We start from the raw sequence: 18334 nt of genomic DNA on the forward strand, positions 1-18334 counted from the left end.
AACAAGCCTTGTGCATGGGGGCAAGTGGTAGATGTGCTATACTTGGATTTTAGTCAAGCATTTGGTACAATTGTGCATGAATTTCTCATTAATAACCTAGGATAATGCAATGTAGATGGGGCTACTATAAGGTGGGTACATACCTGTTTGGATAACCATTCTCAGAAACTAGTTACAAGTGGGTCACACTCATGCTGGGGTTCCACAGGGATCCATTTTGGGAGCAGTTCTTTTCAATATCTAAATCAATGATTTAGCTAATAGCATAGGGTATGTCTACACTACCACCCTAGTTCGAACTAGGGTGGTAATGTAGGCAACCGGAGTTGCAAATGAAGCCCGGGATTTGAATTTTTAAATGTCCACTAGTGCGGACTCCATGACACGTGGCTACACGCGGCACGGACTAGGTAGTTCAGACTAGGCTTCCTATTCCGAACTACCGTTACTCCTCATGAAACCTAGTCCGAACTATCTAGTCCGTGCCGCGTGTAGCCGCGTGGCACGGAGTCCGCACTAGCAGACATTTAAAAATGGCGGCACCCGGCGAGATGCAAATGAAGCCCGGGAAATTCAAATCCCGGGCTTCATTTGCAACTCCGGTTGCCTACATTACCACCCTAGTTCGAACTAGGGTGGTAGTGTAGACATACTCATAGAGAGTATGCTTTTCAGTTTTGTAAATACTAAACTAAGAGGGGTTGCAAGTGCTTTGGAGGATAGAGTTATAATTCTAAATAATCTGGACAAACTGGACAAATGGCCTAAGAAAAATAGGATGAAGTACAATAAGGGCAAATGCAAAGTAATCTACTTAGTTAGGTACAATCAGTTGCACACACACAAAATGGGAAGTGACTGTCTAGGAAGGAGTACTGCGGAAAAGGATCTAAGGGTCATAGTGGACCACAAGCTAAATATGAGTCAACAGCAGTATGACACTATTGCAAAAAGGCAAACATCCTTCTGGGATGTATTAACAGAAGTGTTGTAAATAAAAAAGACATGAAGGCTATGTCTACACTGCACTCTCTTATGCAAGAATATATGCAAATGAGGCATGACGATATTCATCACCGTGCCTCATTTGCATATGTTCTTGTGCAAGAGAGCACAATGTAGACGTAGCCAAGGAGTAATTCTTCCTCTCTGCAATGTGCTGATCAATCCTCAACTGGAATATTGTGTCCAGTTCTGAATGCTGCATTTCAAAGAAAAGGAGGAGAAATTGGAGAAGGTCCAGAGAAGAGCAACAAAAATGATGAGAACATGAGCTAGGAGGGAAGGCTGAAGGAATTGGGCTTCTTTAGTTTGGAAAGGAGAAGACTGAGAGGGGATGTGATCGCAGCTTTCAAGTACCTAAAAGGGTGTTACAAGGAGGAGGGAAAAATGTATCCTACTCTGAGGATAGGACAAGAAGCAATGGGCTTTAATTGCAATAAGACATGAAGAAAAACTTCCTATTTGTCAGCATGGTTGGACACTGAAGTAAATTGCCTCGGGGATTGTGGAATCGCCATCCCTGGAGATATTGAGGAGCAGGTTGGACAGACACCTGTCAGGGATGGTCTAGACAGTGCTTGGTCCTGCTGCGAGGGCAGGGGACTGATGAAATTACCTCTGGAGGTTCCTTCAATTTCATTAGTCTGGGATTCTATGCAGTGGTTCGGGCTTTGTGTGTATTGCTAAAACAAAGGCAGAAACCTCAGGGGAAGAGTTGGTGAAGGGGGTTTATATGGGGCAGGGGAAGGGGCCTCATGGGCCCAGTTACCAGCAATTAGAAAGGTGGAAGCCCTTTGGGTTAGTGAGTTGTACACAGACTGATTCTTCGATTTCTTCAGCTGACACGGCCCAGTGAGGACAGGGGAGAGTTTACTGGCACTTTCTCTGTCCAGTCAGTGATTTGAGTAACAGGGTGCAGCACCATGTAACCTGCCAGCCCTTCATGGAGCGCAGTCTCTATGCCAGAGCACTGGGGAACATTTTAGATCCCTTTTTGAGTAAAGAGAGAGAACAACCTGGCCCGGATCCGTTTGGTCCTCACCCCGTAGATGATGGGGTTTAGCGTGGGAGTTAACAGGATGTACAGGTTGGCAATGAGAACGCGGAAATGCAGGGGCACATTCTGGCCAAATCGGTATGTGAGGACGATAAAAATACAAGGGATGTAAAAGGCTAGGATGGTGGAGAAGTGAGAAACACAGGTCCCAAGAGTCTTCAGCCGGGCATGCGTGGTGGGGAGGCGGAAGATGGCCGTGAGGATCTGGGTATAGGACATGGTGATGAAAATCATATCCAGCCCAGTCAGACAGAATAGCAAAGCAAGGCCGTAGTAGCTACTGACACGTATGTCACTGCAGGCCAGGTTCACCACGGCGATGTGCACACAGTACAGGTCAGGGATGATGTTGGCTCTGCAATATGGCCACTGCCTCGCCAGGAGGGGCTGGGGCAGTATGAGCAGGCCACTGCGCAGCACCACGGCCAGGCCAATCTTGGCCACCACAGGCTTTGTCAGGATGGTGGAATGTCTCAGGGGATCACAAACGGCCACGTAGCGATCAAAAGCCATGGCCACGAAAATCCCAGACTCTACTGTGGAGAAGCAGTGAATGAAGAACATCTGGGTGAGGCAGCCATTGAAACCGATCTCCCTGGCATTGAACCAGAAGATGCTCAGCATTTTCGGCAGGACAGACGTAGTTAGGATGAGATCAGTGACGGCCAGCATGCAGAGGAAATAGTACATGGGCTCATGGAGGCTCGGCTCTGTCTTCACAATGAACAGGATGGTGAGGTTCCCCAAGATGGTTACGACATACATGGCACAGTAGGGGATGGAGATCCAGACATGGGCCCACTCCAAGCCAGGAACGCCCTGCAGGATGAAGATGGAGGGGTTGGTGAAGTTGGTTGTGTTGGAATCTGACATGGAACAGGGGAGGTGACCAACTGTGAGGCAGAACGGTGTCTCCTGAGTGTATTGGATGTCCCCCTGGATGTGCCTGGGTTCTTGGGTGATGGCCACAGTGCAAAAGCCTGGAGGGAGAGGCAAGGTCAATATGAGACACACCATGCACTAAGAGAGGCTGTTCTCTTGGGCAAAGCAGATTGGTCTCCCCACACACAGGAAATTGTTATCTGATTATTCAAAAAAACAAATATTGAACCCTGAGCCCACTAATGCCAATCCATATCTGATGGTGCTCCTCTGTCCTCAATCCCTACATGTTGTGCTGTGGGAAACCTTCATTGCGCCCGGAGCAAACACAAGTGCAGATGCGGGTTTGCTCCATAATGCAGGAAAACCTAGGCTCGGGAGTCCATGCCGAATGATGTTCCCCGTTCCCCTCATTGCTCAAAATCTGAGCATGGGAAAAACCAAAGCTTTGCCAAGACTTGTTGTCAAGGCTGATCCCCCACTCTGGCATGTTGAAAGCAGAAGTGAGGGCCTGCAAAAGCAACCCCCAAATCTGATCTTTCCAGGCTATAAAACTTCCCCCCAACATCTTTAAAACCTAGATTTGGGGATAAAAATCCACTGCCCACCGTCAAGTGCTTTGAACCCACAAACAGGGGTGGACACTTGAAACCAACCCCAGGGCACCTCAAGCTCTTTTCCCCAAAGAGCTTGAAAAGAAAGGAGAAAATACAAACTGCAGTCTGTTGTGGCTGCCTCCTTGTCAGGCAGGTAGATCCACCTTCCAGGGGACACACAGACCTTCCAAGGCACAAAAATGAACCAATACTGGTTACTAAGTGTGACGGAGCGGGCCGTGTCTGGGCACAGCTGAGGGCATCCGCTCAGGGCGAATTGCTCGAATCCGGGGCTCCTTGCAGCCCCCAGACTGGTGACCTCTCCACACAGGCCACAAACCAGTCCCACAGAGCGCTGCAATGTGCTCACGGCCGGGGCCTGGTGGCTCTGGGGTACGAGTGTTTCTGCAACATCTGCCCTGTCCCTGCCAACTGGTGTGAGCAGGGCCTGCCTCCTCCTCGCAGCTTCTCTCTGCTTTGAATGAGCAAAGTCTTGACCCATCTTTTCTAGGCCTCAGGCCTCACACCCAGCCTGTGGCTGCTCATTTAAGCTCTCTCCCTACTCCAGGGACCTGTCCTGGGGACAGCGGCTTTGCCCTCTCCGCACACTGCCCTGGAACCGGAGGGGGCCCTACAGGCAGGCTGCCGGCTGGATCAGTGGTTGGGTAGCCCATGTGCCCCACAGGGAGCTGTCTCTTTAAGAGCCCCATGGAGCAGGGGAGATAGGAGTGAGCTGTGCCTGGGCAGATTTAGCCTCCACACCCAGAACTTTCTGGAGCTAAGGGGTAGTTTGGGGCTGCTCCAGCCGGGTGTGTCTCTGTGGCTGGGTCAGACCTCAGGAGCCAACCAGCCGGGCAGCTTCTTTGCTAAGGGCCTGGTGCCCTGAGTGAGCTGGGAGCCGCGGGGCCGGGAGCAGAGAGCTGGGAGCTGGCCCTCGCCCTGCAGCCGGTCAGTGCTACAGCTGGTCCCCATTGTCACCGGGGGGTGGGAGGGAAACTCCCCTCCTCCAGCTCAGCTCTGGGCTTGCCGTGCGGATCGGGGTTTACCCAACGGTTCCAGCGGCTTTCCCTCCCGGTGCGAGTCCAGAGCCGCTCTGGACCCACAGCAAGGGGGGCTGTTCTCTCACGCTCTGTCTGCGTAGCATCGAGAGGGCAGGTTTGGGGATGTCTGCGCATCTGGGCCTTAGCTGCGGGGCTCCCCAGGGAGCTGGCAGCCCGGATCTGCAGCCGAGGCAGCGCCTGCCTGGGTCCCTGCTGAGGGGTCTTACCAGTGAGCGGAGGGAAGAGGGGTCAGACGCAGCACTTTGTGCAGACTGGGAGATCACAGTCACTGAGACTTGGCTCTAAAACAGCCCTGTTACGTTGTGAAACATCGACGCTGTGTTCACTGCGATATTTTATCAATGTCTGTGATGAAAGATATTTCTTCCGTTTCTTTGCTGATGTGAAGATTGAGCACTTCACACCCAGAAGCGTCAGGAACTGGTGGGGGGTAGTTTGGGGTCTACTCCAAGTGTTCTCATAGAATCATAGAACACGAGGACTGGAAGGGACCTCGAGAGTCATTGAGTCCAGTCCCCTGCCCTCATGTCTGTTGTTGGGTCCGACTCTGGGGACTTTTCTATGGGAGTTGGATTTTTTCAGGCTTTGGAGAAGGGCAGTGAAGAGACGTCTCACCCACCCAAGGTTACATTGGCATTGGGATTGGTTCTCTCCCGTTTGGTTCATTTCCTGACGATGTCTCCTGAATGGAATTAAAATGTAATGTCCTAGGCTGAGTCAGACTGTCCAGGACAGCCCCAGCTACAGGCCCCTCGGATTCCTTAACTCTCTGCCTGCTCGTGTAGCTTTTCAGGGGTATTTCTCTGGTGTGGAGCACCTGGTCCTTTGCTCAGAATCGGGGAGTGGGAAAACCAAAGACTTGTGCCCAGTGACAAACCCCTCTAGGACGCCCTGAGGGACAACCCCGGGGTGGCATTGATTGCAGGTCAATGGAGACACCTGCTGATTCACTGCACTGGCCAAAACAAACACAATGTTCAGAAGCCTAAAAGTGGGATTAAAACTGGTCTGCATCTGGTGAACTCATCCTCTGTGACAAGGGCCCAGGGCTGTGGAATGGCTGGGTAGGGCAGAGAGGGCCCCAGACCTATTCACTATCCCATCACGCACACCAGAGCTGGTACCTGTGAGTGCTGAGAGGGACGTGTCTTCCCTGGAACCCCCCTCAGGCAGCCGCGTCCCCGCCTCTCTCAGCCCAGCGCCTGCAGCAGCGTCCCGCGCCGAGAGCCGGCACAGGGCTCTGCCCCATCTATAACACAGCTCAGAGTAATCTCCAGAGGCTTCACTCAGCCACTAGGGAGTAAGTGACCCTCTCAGTATAACCAGACTGGGACAAGCCTGTCTAGGAGACTGAATTCTTCATCCATGCTGAGGACTAAACAGCAGTTAAGGACCTTTCCCACAGGGAGAGGAGAACTCCTGGGCTCTGGGTGAGTCAGGAAGGAATTGGCCGCTCTGTGTATTTGTGTCTATATTGCAGTAAAGTAATTGGGGATGATGCCTAGGTCGATAGGGGCTGATAGTCTGGACATGCCCAGGAGGGATGGGCACGGGCCAGAGAGAGCTACAGGAAGAGGAGACAAGGGAAATGCAAACCCTTTCCAGTCACTTGATCATTCCTGGCTCTGTTGAGTTTGCTCACTGGATGCTACGTTCCGTGTTCCTCTCCTCTGGGCACTGGCACTGTGTGGAGAGGGGACACCGGGCTAGATGGACCGTGGGTGGTGCGCCGTATGGCCCATCGAATGAGCTTATGTTCTGTGGATATATGGAGTCTCCCAGGGGCACAACTAGCTGTTCGGGATGGGTGGGACATATGTGATGTTTGTTTCTGGGCCCTCTCCTCTCACTGCTCACCTCTTCAGAGTTACCGCTAGGCCAATGTTAATGATTGTAACCCATCACTGCAGTGTATTAGCGAGGGATTCAATACATTGGTGTGGCTTGAATTGCTCCTAGTATTTCATTTAAAGAACAACAAACACAGAGACGTTATGCAAGTCACAAACCAGCACTTCCCACGGCATGAATAAAATCCAATGTCCTGTAATGTAAATCTGAGAGCAATCGCCTCTTGCTTTGAGCAGGGATGAAAGTCACTTACATTTCTTGTGGGTACTGCTGTATCTTATCCCAGTGGGCGCTCAGGGCTGTGCGCTTGGGGGGTGCACTGCGTTAGTACCTGTAACAAATGTAAGGGTGAGGTGGAGGGTGGGCAGAGGTTTAGAGCATGGAAGGTTAGGGCAGGAGGGTTTTGGGGTTCAGGAATAAGGACAGGGGTTTGGGGCTGGTGTGACGGACCGGGCCAGGTCTGGGCACTGCTGAGGGCATCTGCTCAGGGCGAATTGCTCAAAACCAGGACTCTTTACAGCTCCAGACCAGAGACCTTTCCCAAACAGGCCACACACCAGTCACACCGAGCACTTCAGCTGCCAATCCGGCCAGCAGGAACCTCACGAGCAAAACCCCTCCGACACCCCAGCTCTCCTGTGCCCCAATCAGCCCCAGGCCTGCACACAGGTGAGGGGTTCTAGAACCCGATCTCACCTACCCTGAACAGGTTCTCCCAGTCCCAGAGAACCAGCCCCAGATACCCAGTCAGTTTACACTTTGGATCTTACCCACAAGATCACTCTGGGCCAATCCTTTAGCATCTAAAATCTAAAGGTTTATTAAGAGAAGAAAGAAAAGGCGGCGAGTGAGGTTAAGGAGAACACGTCACACGCTCCAGTCCCCCAATTCTCGATGCAGGCTTCCAGCAGAGATGTTACAAACGGCCAGCTGAGCAGTCTCTGGTGCACATCCTATGTCAGGACAGACCAACAACCCTTCCCGGCTCCCTGTCCCTCGCAAGGCTGCATCTGGGATCAGTAGCAGAATTGAAGACCAGATGGAGACACCTCATGGCATTTTAGATCCATTCCTGGTGTCTCCCCAGTGGAGCAGGTCACATGGTCAAGTGACCTGTCTCTGTTCCACCTGCCAGCAGCCATTTTGCCCTGGCTGGTTTGCAGGTTCCCAGACGCATTCCTCAGGTGTGCATTGGCCTCTCTGAGAGCCATTGTCCTTGGAGCCGTGCTAAGGAGCATAGTCATTGACCGAGCAATTGTTCTTTACACCAGGCAGTCTAGGCCCTTGCTCTGTCTCAGGCAGAGAACATTCACGGTATCACCACAGAGCCCATAGTCATAACTCCACATGCAGCCGTCACACCAGCACACGAGCAGCACACATAGAATCAGTAGAACAGAAGCTTCCATTTGACACCTCACATGGCCCCTTTGTACAGACTTTGGGTCAAACACCCTCCCCTCCCCACTGTGGGTGCAGCAGTGATCTCGCTGCTCCCCTTAAAATCCAATAACGTGACAGCTGGGAAGGCTCAGGGCAGGGACATGGAGGTGCAGGAATCATGGCAGAGCTGAAGGTTCAGGGCAGGTGCAGGAATCAGAGCAGTGGGATGGGAGAGGGGCAGGGCAGGGTGCTGAGCAGTGTGAGGGGCACAGGCACTATTTTGGGAGGAGGGGAGGAGGCTGCAGCCACACGTACCGGTTCACTGCTACTCAGGGGAACAGGACGAGCAGCAGAGTTGAGGACACATGGGGTACGTCGAGACTACAGGCTTCTGTCGACAGACGTTTTGTCGACAGATACTGTCGACAAAACGTCTGTCGACAAAGAGCGTCTAGGCTACATTGAGTTCTGTCGACAAAGCAAGCTGCTTTGTCGACATGGCAGTGTAGTCTAGACGCAACCCTACAGGCAATAACACCTTCTGTCGACAGAACTCTGACCCTATCCTTGCCCTCCAGCATATCTACCTCTCCCCCCAGCTAAGTGTCATCTGCGAACTTGCCAAGGGTGCAATCCATCCCCTCAGATACACTGAGATACACTGAGAGATCTAGAAAAGAATAGAAAAGGGAAACACAAACCCTCTCTGGTCACTTGCTGATCCCCTGCTCTGTGGCGGTGGCTCAGTGGATGATGTTTTCCCTGTTCCTCTCCTCCGGGCACCAGTCTGTGTGGACTAGATGGGTTTTTGGTCGGACCCCTGTAGACCCATTCATATGTACGGCAGAAAGGGATCTAGGGGTCATAGTGGACCACAATTAAATATGAGTCAGCAGCGTGATGCTGTTGCATAGAAAGCAGACATGATTCTGGGATGTATTAACAGGTGTGTTGTGAGCAAGACACGAGAAGTCATTCTTCCGCTCTACTCTGCGCTGGTTAGGCCTCAGTTGGATTATTGTGTCCAGTTCTGGGCACCGCATTTCAAGAAAGATGTGGAGAAATTGGAGAGGGTCCAAAGAGCAACGAGAATGATGAAAGGTCTAGAGATCATGAGCTATGAGGGAAGGCTGAAAGAATTGGGTTTGTTTAGTTTAGAAAGGAGAAGACTGAGGGGGGGCATGAGAGCCGTTTTCAGGTATCTAAAAGGGTGTCATAAGGAGGAGGGAGAAAACTTGTTCATCTTGGCCTCTGAGGATAGAACAAGAAGCAATGGGCTTAAACTGCAGCAAGGGAGGTTTAGGTTGGACATTAGGAAAAAGTTCCTACCTGTCAGGGTGGTGAAACACTGGAATAAATTGCCCAGGGAGGTTGTGGAATCCCCGTCTCTGGAGATATTGAAGAGCAGGTTAGATAAATGTCTATCAGGGATGGTCTAGACAGTATTTGGTCCTGCCATGGGGACTGGGGACTGGACTCGATGTCTCTCAAGGTCCCTTCCAGTCCGAGTATTCTATGATTCAGTGGTGTGTGTGGGGGTCCCCCATGTGTTGCACCGGGATCTTTGCCGATACCCATTCGGTTGTGTGATGGGGCTCCCCTGTGTTTTACACCGGCTCTGTGCTGATACCCATATGGCTGTGTGTAGGCATTCCCCTGTGTGTTAAAGCGGCTCTGTGCCGATAACCATTCGGCTGTGCGTGTGGGCTCCTCCATGTGTTACACCGGCTCTGTGCAAGCAGCTGGTGTAGCAGAGTCTGAGAGATCCCCAATGAACACACAATCAGATAAAGGGCGAAGGAACCTCACGACTTTATTGCAAATGAAGCCAGGTCCTCGTACCCAGCTTTCTCTGTCAGACACTCTCACACGTGTGCCCGTTGCCATGGGCTGGCTCTCTCAATGACGGGATGCCAGGGCCTCCCAACCGGGGTCTGACCCGGAGGCCTGCCCGCAGTATGAGGCCCTGGCCCACTTCCTGGGGGGTCAGACACTCCGTGCCCCTCTAGTGGTCATTGACACCGGGGCAGAGGGCCCTGCCCCGACACAGGGGAAGAGGAGGAAGAGGAGGAGGATGACAGCAAGGAGCCTGTGGGGAGCGTGCCCTGCACCCAGGACCCCCGAGCCAAACCGGAGAGCCCGTCAGCAGCCTCACCTGAGGCTGGGGAGGCCTCCACATGTGACTGCCAACCCTTATGAGAGACGGGAGGGGGGAGCCCAGGGACTGTGCGCCTTGCTGACCACGGAGCAAGCGGCAACCTGTGCATCTGCCGTGCCAGCCGGGACTTGTGGCCCCAACTGGGTGCCATGCAGGGGCCCTGGCCTGTTCCCACATGCGTCTGCGCGTGAAGGCACATGACAGGCTCCTGACCCCGGGAAGAGACACTGCACTTCCCTTCCTCCAGTCGCCCCCTCTACACAGAGGCACGACACATCTCCCCTCCCCCCCCACACCACACTATTGGCAGCACAGGGGCTGGGGTGCAGTCCTGGGCCAGCTCACACTCCCGGGGATAGCAGGATGGGATGGTGCGGAGACCTGCCGTCCTCGCCTTGCAGAGGGGGCCTGGGTTTCACCCACTGTGTCCCCAGGGAGAACTGACCACTTCTCTTGCTTCACCACAGCCGCAGCACCTGCGGGTGCAGGGCGCACCACCCCGTCTGGACCATTCATCCGCACCCAGGCCAGCAGGTGCACCCACAACCAGGAGGAGTTTCAGAGGCAGCAGCTGCGTTTACAGGGACAGCAGGTCCACAGCCAGGAGCACTGGGCGCAAGAAGACCTGCAGCTGCGGCGGGAGAGCTTGTGGGAGCTGTGAGAGCAGCTGTGAGAGCAGGCACCAGCCCCTGCAGCCTCCCCAGCAATCGCTCCTCCTCCCACTCCTGCTCCCCCTCCCGCTTCTTCCACACCCCCGTCCCTCCTGCCCCACCCGCCATACCCACTCCCCCCGGGAACGCCGAGGCCCCCGCCCCCACAGTGCTGAAAGATGGGAGGGTCGGCAAGACCCCCAACCCTGACGTTCCCCTCCTTCCCCATTCCTCCCCTTGCTTCCCACTTCCAGCTCCCTCCTCCTAGCTTTCCCCTCTCCCCTCTCCCCTCTTCCGCCCTCATTCCCCTCCTCCCCTCAGCCCAGTTATGTTAAATAAAGAGAATTTTTTGTGGTATCGCAGGTGTTGTTATTGTACATCAATAAGGGGGTAAGGGAGGAGAAAGGGGAAGGAGGTGGGGGTGGAATGCAGGGCACAAGGCCCTAGTGGGGCACGCCAGGGGGACTTCAGTCCTCATCTGCCTGGAATCTCTCCCGCAGGCCTTCCCAAATGCGGACAGTCCCCTAAAGCGCCTCCTGGCTGGCAGCCGTTTGAGGCTGTGCATACTGGCCAGCCAGGCAGGCAGCCTCTGCCATCCAGGCTGGCAGGAAAGCCTCCCCGTTCCTCTCACACAAATTGTAGAGCACACAGCACGCTGCCACCACATGCAGAATATTGTGCTGGGAGAGGTAGAGGCGGGTGAGGAGGCATCTAAACCGGGCTTTCAGTTGGCTGAAGGCCCCCTCGACCACAATGCGGGCCCTGCTGAGCCTAGCATTGAAGGACTGCCGGGAGGGGTTGAGGTGTCCCGTGTAGCGCTTCATCAGCCAGGGCTGTAGGAGCTAGGCTGCATCCCCCAGCACGCATACTGGCACGTCCACATCCCCGACCCTGATCTGGTGGTCAGGGAAGTTCTCGATGCAGGCTCTAGCAGAGATGTTGCAGCTGCTGGTTTAAAAGTTCTTATTGCACATCCTACGATCAGGATGGGTCCACAGGTCTTCCGGGCTCTTCAATCCCTGCAGTGCTGCCTCTGGGATGAAGTGCTGAGCTGAGAACAAAATGGCATCGACCACATGGCCTCTTTGTACCTCCTTCCTGGCCTCTTCTGGTATACAGCAGGTCACCTGGTCCTTAGCCTCTCTCTGCTGGCCTCTCTTAGGTCTCCGCCCTCCTGCTTTAGGTGTGTTTTTGGGCCATCAAGGGCCATTGTTCCACCGGGCTTCACTACTCAGCCTGTCCATAGCAATGCTTAACCACATTCAGAGAAATATTCAGCTTCCACACAGATTACAGATCTACACACACAGACATTATACACTCACATAAATAGTGTACACAGGATCAGAAAACAACAAGCTCCCATTCAATACCCCACATGGCTCCCTTTCATACCAATTTCTGGGGCCAACACCCCCACCTAGGGGTGCAGCAGCGATCTGGCTGCTTCCCTCCAATTCGGTAATGTGACACGGGGCATGCTGGCATCCGGGCGTCGCTCCTCCACAGCCCTGAGGGGGGGTAGGGTGAGGGCCAGGGGGCTGGCCTGCAGCAGAAGGTGCCAGGCAGCCTTCAGCAATTGCTGCCAGGGCTTGCAGCAAGACGTTCAACATGAGCACCAGTGTGCCCAGGGGCGGCTCTGGCTCCATGGTGCCGACTGCTGCGGTGTCCCAAACGAGAGCGACCGAAACAGAGGAAAATTCTTTGCTGTCCCTCAGTGAAGTAGGCAAGCAAGCGGGAAAGCCGAGAACCGGCTGTCCAGGGGGGTCCCTTTAAGCACGAGCCTCAGATAGCCTCAGACAGCAGCCACACAAAGCAACTGCTGACCTGATGCCCTGCTGGAACCAGTTTCAGCTGCCCTAAAATGTGATCCAGCATCCAATCAGTGTGGACGCGCTATTTAGAAATAGCAAAACATTATTTCAAAATAGTTTTTGTGTGTAGATGCGTTACTTCGAATTAGCTTAATTCAAATTAACTATTTTGAATTCAGTTAAATCGAAATAGCACAGTAGTGTAGACATGCCCATCTGGTGGTTTGGGGGTTCATTCAAATCATCGCTCTCACACACGTTGTCATGTCAGACCTTACCCTGGCCGTCGGATGGCCTGTCCCTATTACCTGTGGGGAGTGTGAAGCTACCGGACAGTCTCCTATCGAGCTGCTCTGGTACCAGCCCTCTACAGCGTGCTCACAGCCTCTGCCTAGTGCCTCTGGGGCACAAGCATTTCTGAAAACCAGCCCTGTTCTAGCAACGTGCTGTGATCAAGGCCTGCCTCTTCCTCCCAGTTTTAACAAAGTCTTGAGCATTATTCCCTATATCACGAGCCTCACACCAGGCCTCTGGCTATTCTTTAAACCCGTCTTCTTACTCCAGGACGAGTCCTAGGGACAGGGCTTTGCCTCTCTCCCAAGCTACTGGGGGTATATGAGTTCTACACAGACTGAGTCTTCAGTTTCTTCTGCTGACACAGCCCAATGAGGCCAGGAATGAGGTTACTGGTGATTTCTCTGTGCAGTCAGTGACTCGGGGTTGAGACCCCAGCCCTGTGTCACCAACCAGCCCTTCACTGAGCTGAATCTCCGAACCAGAGCACCGGGAAAAACATTAGACCCCTTTTTGAGTAAAGAGGGAGAGCAGCCTGGCCCGGATCCGTTTGGTCCTCACCCCATAGATGATGGGGTTGAGCGTGGGAGGCATCAAAAGACACAAGTTGGCAAAAAGAATGTGGAAGTGCAGAGGCAAAATCTGGCCAAGCCGGGCTATGAGCATGATGAAAAGATTAGAGATGTAAAAGGTGAGGACGGAGCACAGGTGGGAGCTGCAGGTTCCAAATGTCTTGAGCCGGGCGTCCTTTGTGGGGAGTTTGAAGATGGCCCTGAGGACGTGGATATAGGATACGGCGATCAGTAGCGCATCCAGACCTGACAGAGACAATGTCACAACGAGGGCGTAGTAGCTACTGACACGAATGTCGGCGCAGGCCAGGCTCACCACGGCGATGTGCAGACAGTACGGCTGGGGGATGATGTTGGTTCTGCAATATGGCCACTGCCTGGCCAGAAAGGGACGGGGTAACATGAGCAGGCCACTGCGCAGCAACACAGCCAGGCCGATCTTGGCCACCATGGGGTTTGTCAGGATGGTGGAATGTCTGAGGGGATGGCAGATGGCCACGTAGCGATCCAACGCCATGGCTATGAAGATCCCAGATCCTACCAAATAGAAGCAGTCAATGAAGTACATCTGGGTGAGGCAGGCACTGAAATCGATCTCCCTGGCATTGAACCAGAAGATGCTCAGCATTTTGGGCAGGACGGACGTAGTTAGGATGAGGTCGGAGACGGCCAGCATGCAGAGGAAATAGTACATGGGCTCATGGAGGCTCGACTCCCTCTTCACGATGAACAGGATGGTGAAGTTCCCCAAGATTACTATGAGGTACATGGTGCAGAAGGGGATGGAGATCCAGACATGGGCCTTCTCCATGCCAGGGATGCCCAGAAGGATGAAGGTGGAGGGGTTGGTCAAGTGTGTTGTGTTGGAATGTGCCATAGAACAGCGGAGAAGGTGTCCAACTCTGATGCAGATCAGTGTCTCCTGCATCCACCGTACAAGCCCCCGACTTCTTCTGTGCACCCAGGGTTGAAGATGACACTCGCAGGACTCACGCCTGGAGGGAGAGAACGCATTACTGAAGGCTCTGCTCATGGGGGAAGCACGTCAGTCTCTGCACACACTGAAAATGTCACTTTTGCTAGTCAGTGAAATTCCCTTTGTACAACTGGCCCTGCAGGGTCCGTCCCATGTCGGATGGTGCTCGCTGGGCCACCAATCCCTAAAGCTTGTGGCAGCAGGAACAAATCTGAATTTGGACACACATTACCCGCCATTGCTCCGTATCGCAATGAAACCCAGGCAGGTTTCCCCATTTACCTGATGGCTCAGAATCAGGGAGTGGGAAAACCAAAGGCTTGTGCCCGGTGACAAACAGAGCTAGGACGCCCTGAGGGTCAGCCCCTGAGTGGCATTAATTACAGGTCAGTGGAATCACTCGCTGATTCGCTGTAGTGGGTAAAACAAGCACAAAGTTCAGATACCCCAACGCACAGTTCTGAGTGGCAATGCTTTAGTACCGGTTATTCTCCTTTATCCATTTTTGTACGTGAATTCACACGTCTCTCACTATGTCTCCCGAATCCTCGTTTAGTGACTTTAGTGACTCCCATGCGATGACTATTGAGAGGCAGGTGATGACTATTATCAGACCTGCCCCTGTTTACAGGATTTTCAGTGAGCTCAGCACTCTTCCCCATGCCACACTTCCCGAGTCAGCAGGTGACAGATGATACAAAGGATGTGACCTGGAAGTGTGTTTACAGAGCGAGTGGGAACAAGCAAGGGAAAGTGAAGAAAATGCTGTTAACAAAGATGCTTTCCTCCAACTCACTGTCTTGGTGCAACCGTATGCTCACCTGGTTTTTCAGACCGCAAGGAAAGAGGAAACACCGTGTTTATGCATCAGAAAGGAGAATGCCTGCTCTGGCCAGGCCCCTGCCACTCGTGTATTGCCTTCCTGGACCCCTATTAACTCTTCCATATCCCAACAACTACATTCAAATGGACCAACAGGGAACAGACCCCAGGCAGTGATATCGACAGGCACTTAGTGCTTCAATAGTACTGGCCCCACAGCTGAGCGAAATTATGAGCCAAACTAAACAGGAAACTCAACTTTACAACCGGGATGCAAACTGGGAGTTCTTAAGAAGACATTAATGGAGAGCTCCAAAGCCAGCATTCCGCAGTCAGGAAAGCAGAGAACTTTCCCCTCTTCAGATGCAGTGAGAACAGCTGCTAGTGGGAGAGGAATGTACAGCAATAGAAAGGGAAGTTGTGACTATTGATAAGTGATATTAGAGACCTTGGGAAATCCCGTGCGTGGCAGGTTAAGGATAACAAAAATGAGATTATTAATTGGATTCTGAATAAAAGAAATCCTTAAACAAGGCTTTTGCCATTTCCTTGCAGAGGTTCTTAATGTTACAGGAAAGGTCGATGTATTCACAAGGCTTCTGCATTCCCAAAGCACGATGAGGTTCTGGTATCACATCAGGGGATGAAATACTCACCAGTGCATTAGCAGTCAAGGAAGCTGTCAAACAGCATCTACAGTAGAAACGCAGATTCACCAACCCAGGAATTATGAACTGTGTGATAAACCACACGCCTCAGTTGGAACTAAAAATACACAACCTGGCTACAGCAACACCAGATATTTTTTCTTAAAGGCAGATGAAGGGCAGCTGTGTATTAAATGCAAACTATTCAAAGAAAATAGATAGTTCACAATATAGACAAGTATCACAGTGGTAGCTGGGTTAGTCTGAATCTGCATACACAAGGAAAAGCCCTGTGGCACCTTCTATGCATCTGACAAAGTGGGTCCTTGCCCATGACAGTTTATGTTCCAATAAATCTGTTAGTCTATAAGGTGCCACAGGACATCTTGTTGTTCGTATTGACAAGGTGATGCAACAGTTAAAAGCTGATGTGGGATTGGTCAGAAAATCAAGGAATCAAGGAATATAATAAATGCCAGTCAACAACATGGTTTATGGAAACTAAGTCTTGTCAAATGAATCCAGTCTCATCCATTAATAATAGTACACTGTTGTCTAATCTCTGGAACATGTGATTTCTGTAGGGGAAGTCCCTCAGATAAATAAACCAACACTCTGCAATATCAGTTCAGCGCACATCAAACAGACTAATCTCTGGTAACTGACAGATGTCAGAAAGCCTTTGTCAATGGGCCTTTGCCAGGCAATGGTGCGTTTCTAGTGCCGTTCTGCAGGGATCATTCTCTTAGCCTGATGCTCTCAGATATTTTTTTGACTGACCTGGCAGGAAATAGAAAATCCATTAGTTAAGATTTGTGACTGACGGCAGTGTGGTCACAACGAGGGAGGTGGGACAGGCGCCCAGACTATGCTGGAGTGTTTGCTGAGCTGGCCCTATGCAACCCAAGTGTTTAAACAAAGGCCATGTTCTCTTCTTGGAAGAGGAACGCACCGACTAGAGACACAGAGACTCTTCACCTGTCATATGGCTTGGTTAGGTGCCCACGGTTACAAAGCGTGTCTCGGTTTGATAGGCAGCACGTAGCCAGAGCAGTGAACCGGGGAACATCCCTCACACCCCTGGGAACAGCGTGATGGACCATTCAAAGACGGCGTGCTCTGTCTTTTGTGTCTGGTATCCACAGCCATATGCAGCCGGTTCCCTCATTTTACATTCCAGAGGATTTGGCCACGTCTCTCATGAGATGCCCCGTCCCCCCTGCATCAGCCTTTCCGATGGAATCACGTCCCAGGGCTTCCTAACCAGGATCAATGAGGAGTTGTTTGATCTCAGTGCCGAAGGGCTCCAGGTGGCTCTCCCTGGAACCTCAGCATTGAAGTGGAGGATCTGGATGTGGCTCCACAGAGGGTTACCAGATGCTCATGCTGTCTGCGGTTGGGTAAAGAAAAGAGGCCTTAAGGAGAAACCCGTGTATCCCAGGACTGGTGTGAGACCTGTGGCCTAGGCAATGGTGGACAAGACTTTGCTAACATAAAGCAAAGCTAAGCTGGGAGGAAGAGGCTAGAACAGAACTTGGCTAGACCAGGGCTGGTATTAGGGAAGCACTCGACCTAAAGGGACCAGGGACAGCCCATAAACACGTTGCAGAGGGCTGTAACAGTGTCTACAAATCCAAACTAGATGCTTTCCTGGAAGATCTGTTTGCCGGCTTCTCCGCTCTCCACATCCTACAGCCGCGCTGCCATAGCGCTTCGCTGTGGACACTGCTTACCCCAACCACAAGGTCTTTCCCGGCAGCGCAGGTGATCTGCCTCTCCCAGATGCAGTAGCTAGCTCTGGGGAAGAATTATTCCACGGACTTCATGCTTTCTGTGCCGGGATTAGGCTGACACAGCTACACCTCAGAGCTGTGGGGTTTGGCGCTGTTGCAAAGAAAAAGCCAAAGCAATTCTGGGCTTGCATTAGCAGAGGCAGAGAACAGAAACCACAGGGCACATTAGCACCAATCTACTTTGATGGAGCCCTGTGTCCAGTTTGGGCCAGCAATGTCCAGAGAGGATGTGGAGACACGGAAAAGGATCCAGAGTTAGGCTTCCCCAGTGATCCAAGGAGTGGAATGCAAGGCACAGAGCCAAGGGTAAAGGAACCGGACAGTTTGATTTTGGATATTAAGGGGAGACACGAAAAGGGTCTTCAGATGCTTGTTGCAATCTTTAGCCACAGACCAGTAGAGCCAGTTTAGATTAAATCTCAGGGAAAACACCCTAAAGGTATGTCTACACTAGCCCCCTAGTTCGAACTAGGGCGGCTAATGTAGGCATTCGAACTTGCAAATGAAGCCTGGGATTTAAATAGCCCTGGCTTCATTTGCATGTACCAGTGTGGGTGCCATTTTTAAATCCCCTTAGTTCGAACTGTCTGCCCGCGGCTTCACGCAGCAGTCAGAAGTTAATCCGAACTAAGTCCTTAGTTTGGATTAGCTGTTACTCCTCCACGTTTCCAGGAAGTAAAAGACATTTGTGGCCCAGGCCTCAGTGAAACACACGTGCTGGCGCTCAGCATAGGGTGTGTCCATGACACTTAATACCTTGTGTGGACCAAGAGCTC

General features: G+C 52.3%; 2 protein-coding genes across 2 annotated transcripts; both read right to left on the reverse strand.

Moving 5' to 3' along the window:
• Positions 1-1984: 1984 nt before the first annotated feature.
• Positions 1985-2932, reverse strand: LOC142819467 (olfactory receptor 51E1-like). Its single transcript, XM_089775411.1, has 2 exons — positions 2245-2932; positions 1985-2175 (listed from the first exon to the last, which is right to left on the reverse strand). The coding sequence occupies exons 1-2, from the start codon at positions 2930-2932 to the stop codon at positions 1985-1987; spliced, it is 879 nt and encodes a 292-aa protein (XP_089631537.1).
• A 10317-nt stretch (positions 2933-13249) lies between these two features.
• Positions 13250-14197, reverse strand: LOC149526152 (olfactory receptor 51E1-like). Its single transcript, XM_089775413.1, has 2 exons — positions 13522-14197; positions 13250-13449 (listed from the first exon to the last, which is right to left on the reverse strand). The coding sequence occupies exons 1-2, from the start codon at positions 14195-14197 to the stop codon at positions 13250-13252; spliced, it is 876 nt and encodes a 291-aa protein (XP_089631539.1).
• Positions 14198-18334: the final 4137 nt, after the last annotated feature.

Source organism: Pelodiscus sinensis, chromosome 1 (genome assembly GCF_052426305.1).
Source record: "Pelodiscus sinensis isolate ZL-2025 chromosome 1, ASM5242630v1, whole genome shotgun sequence".
Classification (NCBI taxonomy): Eukaryota; Metazoa; Chordata; order Testudines; family Trionychidae; genus Pelodiscus; species Pelodiscus sinensis.

Coding starts and splice junctions, on each gene's coding strand:
- LOC142819467 (XM_089775411.1), bottom strand. CDS start 2,932: ATGTCAGATTCCAACACAACCAACTTCACCAACCCCTCCATCTTCATC. Junction 2,176..2,244: donor GATCCTCACGGCCATCTTCC/GCCTCCCCACCA, acceptor CCACCATCCTAG/CCTTTTACATCCCTTGTATT.
- LOC149526152 (XM_089775413.1), bottom strand. CDS start 14,197: ATGGCACATTCCAACACAACACACTTGACCAACCCCTCCACCTTCATC. Junction 13,450..13,521: donor ATCCTATATCCACGTCCTCA/GGGCCATCTTCA, acceptor CCCACCTGTGCT/CCGTCCTCACCTTTTACATC.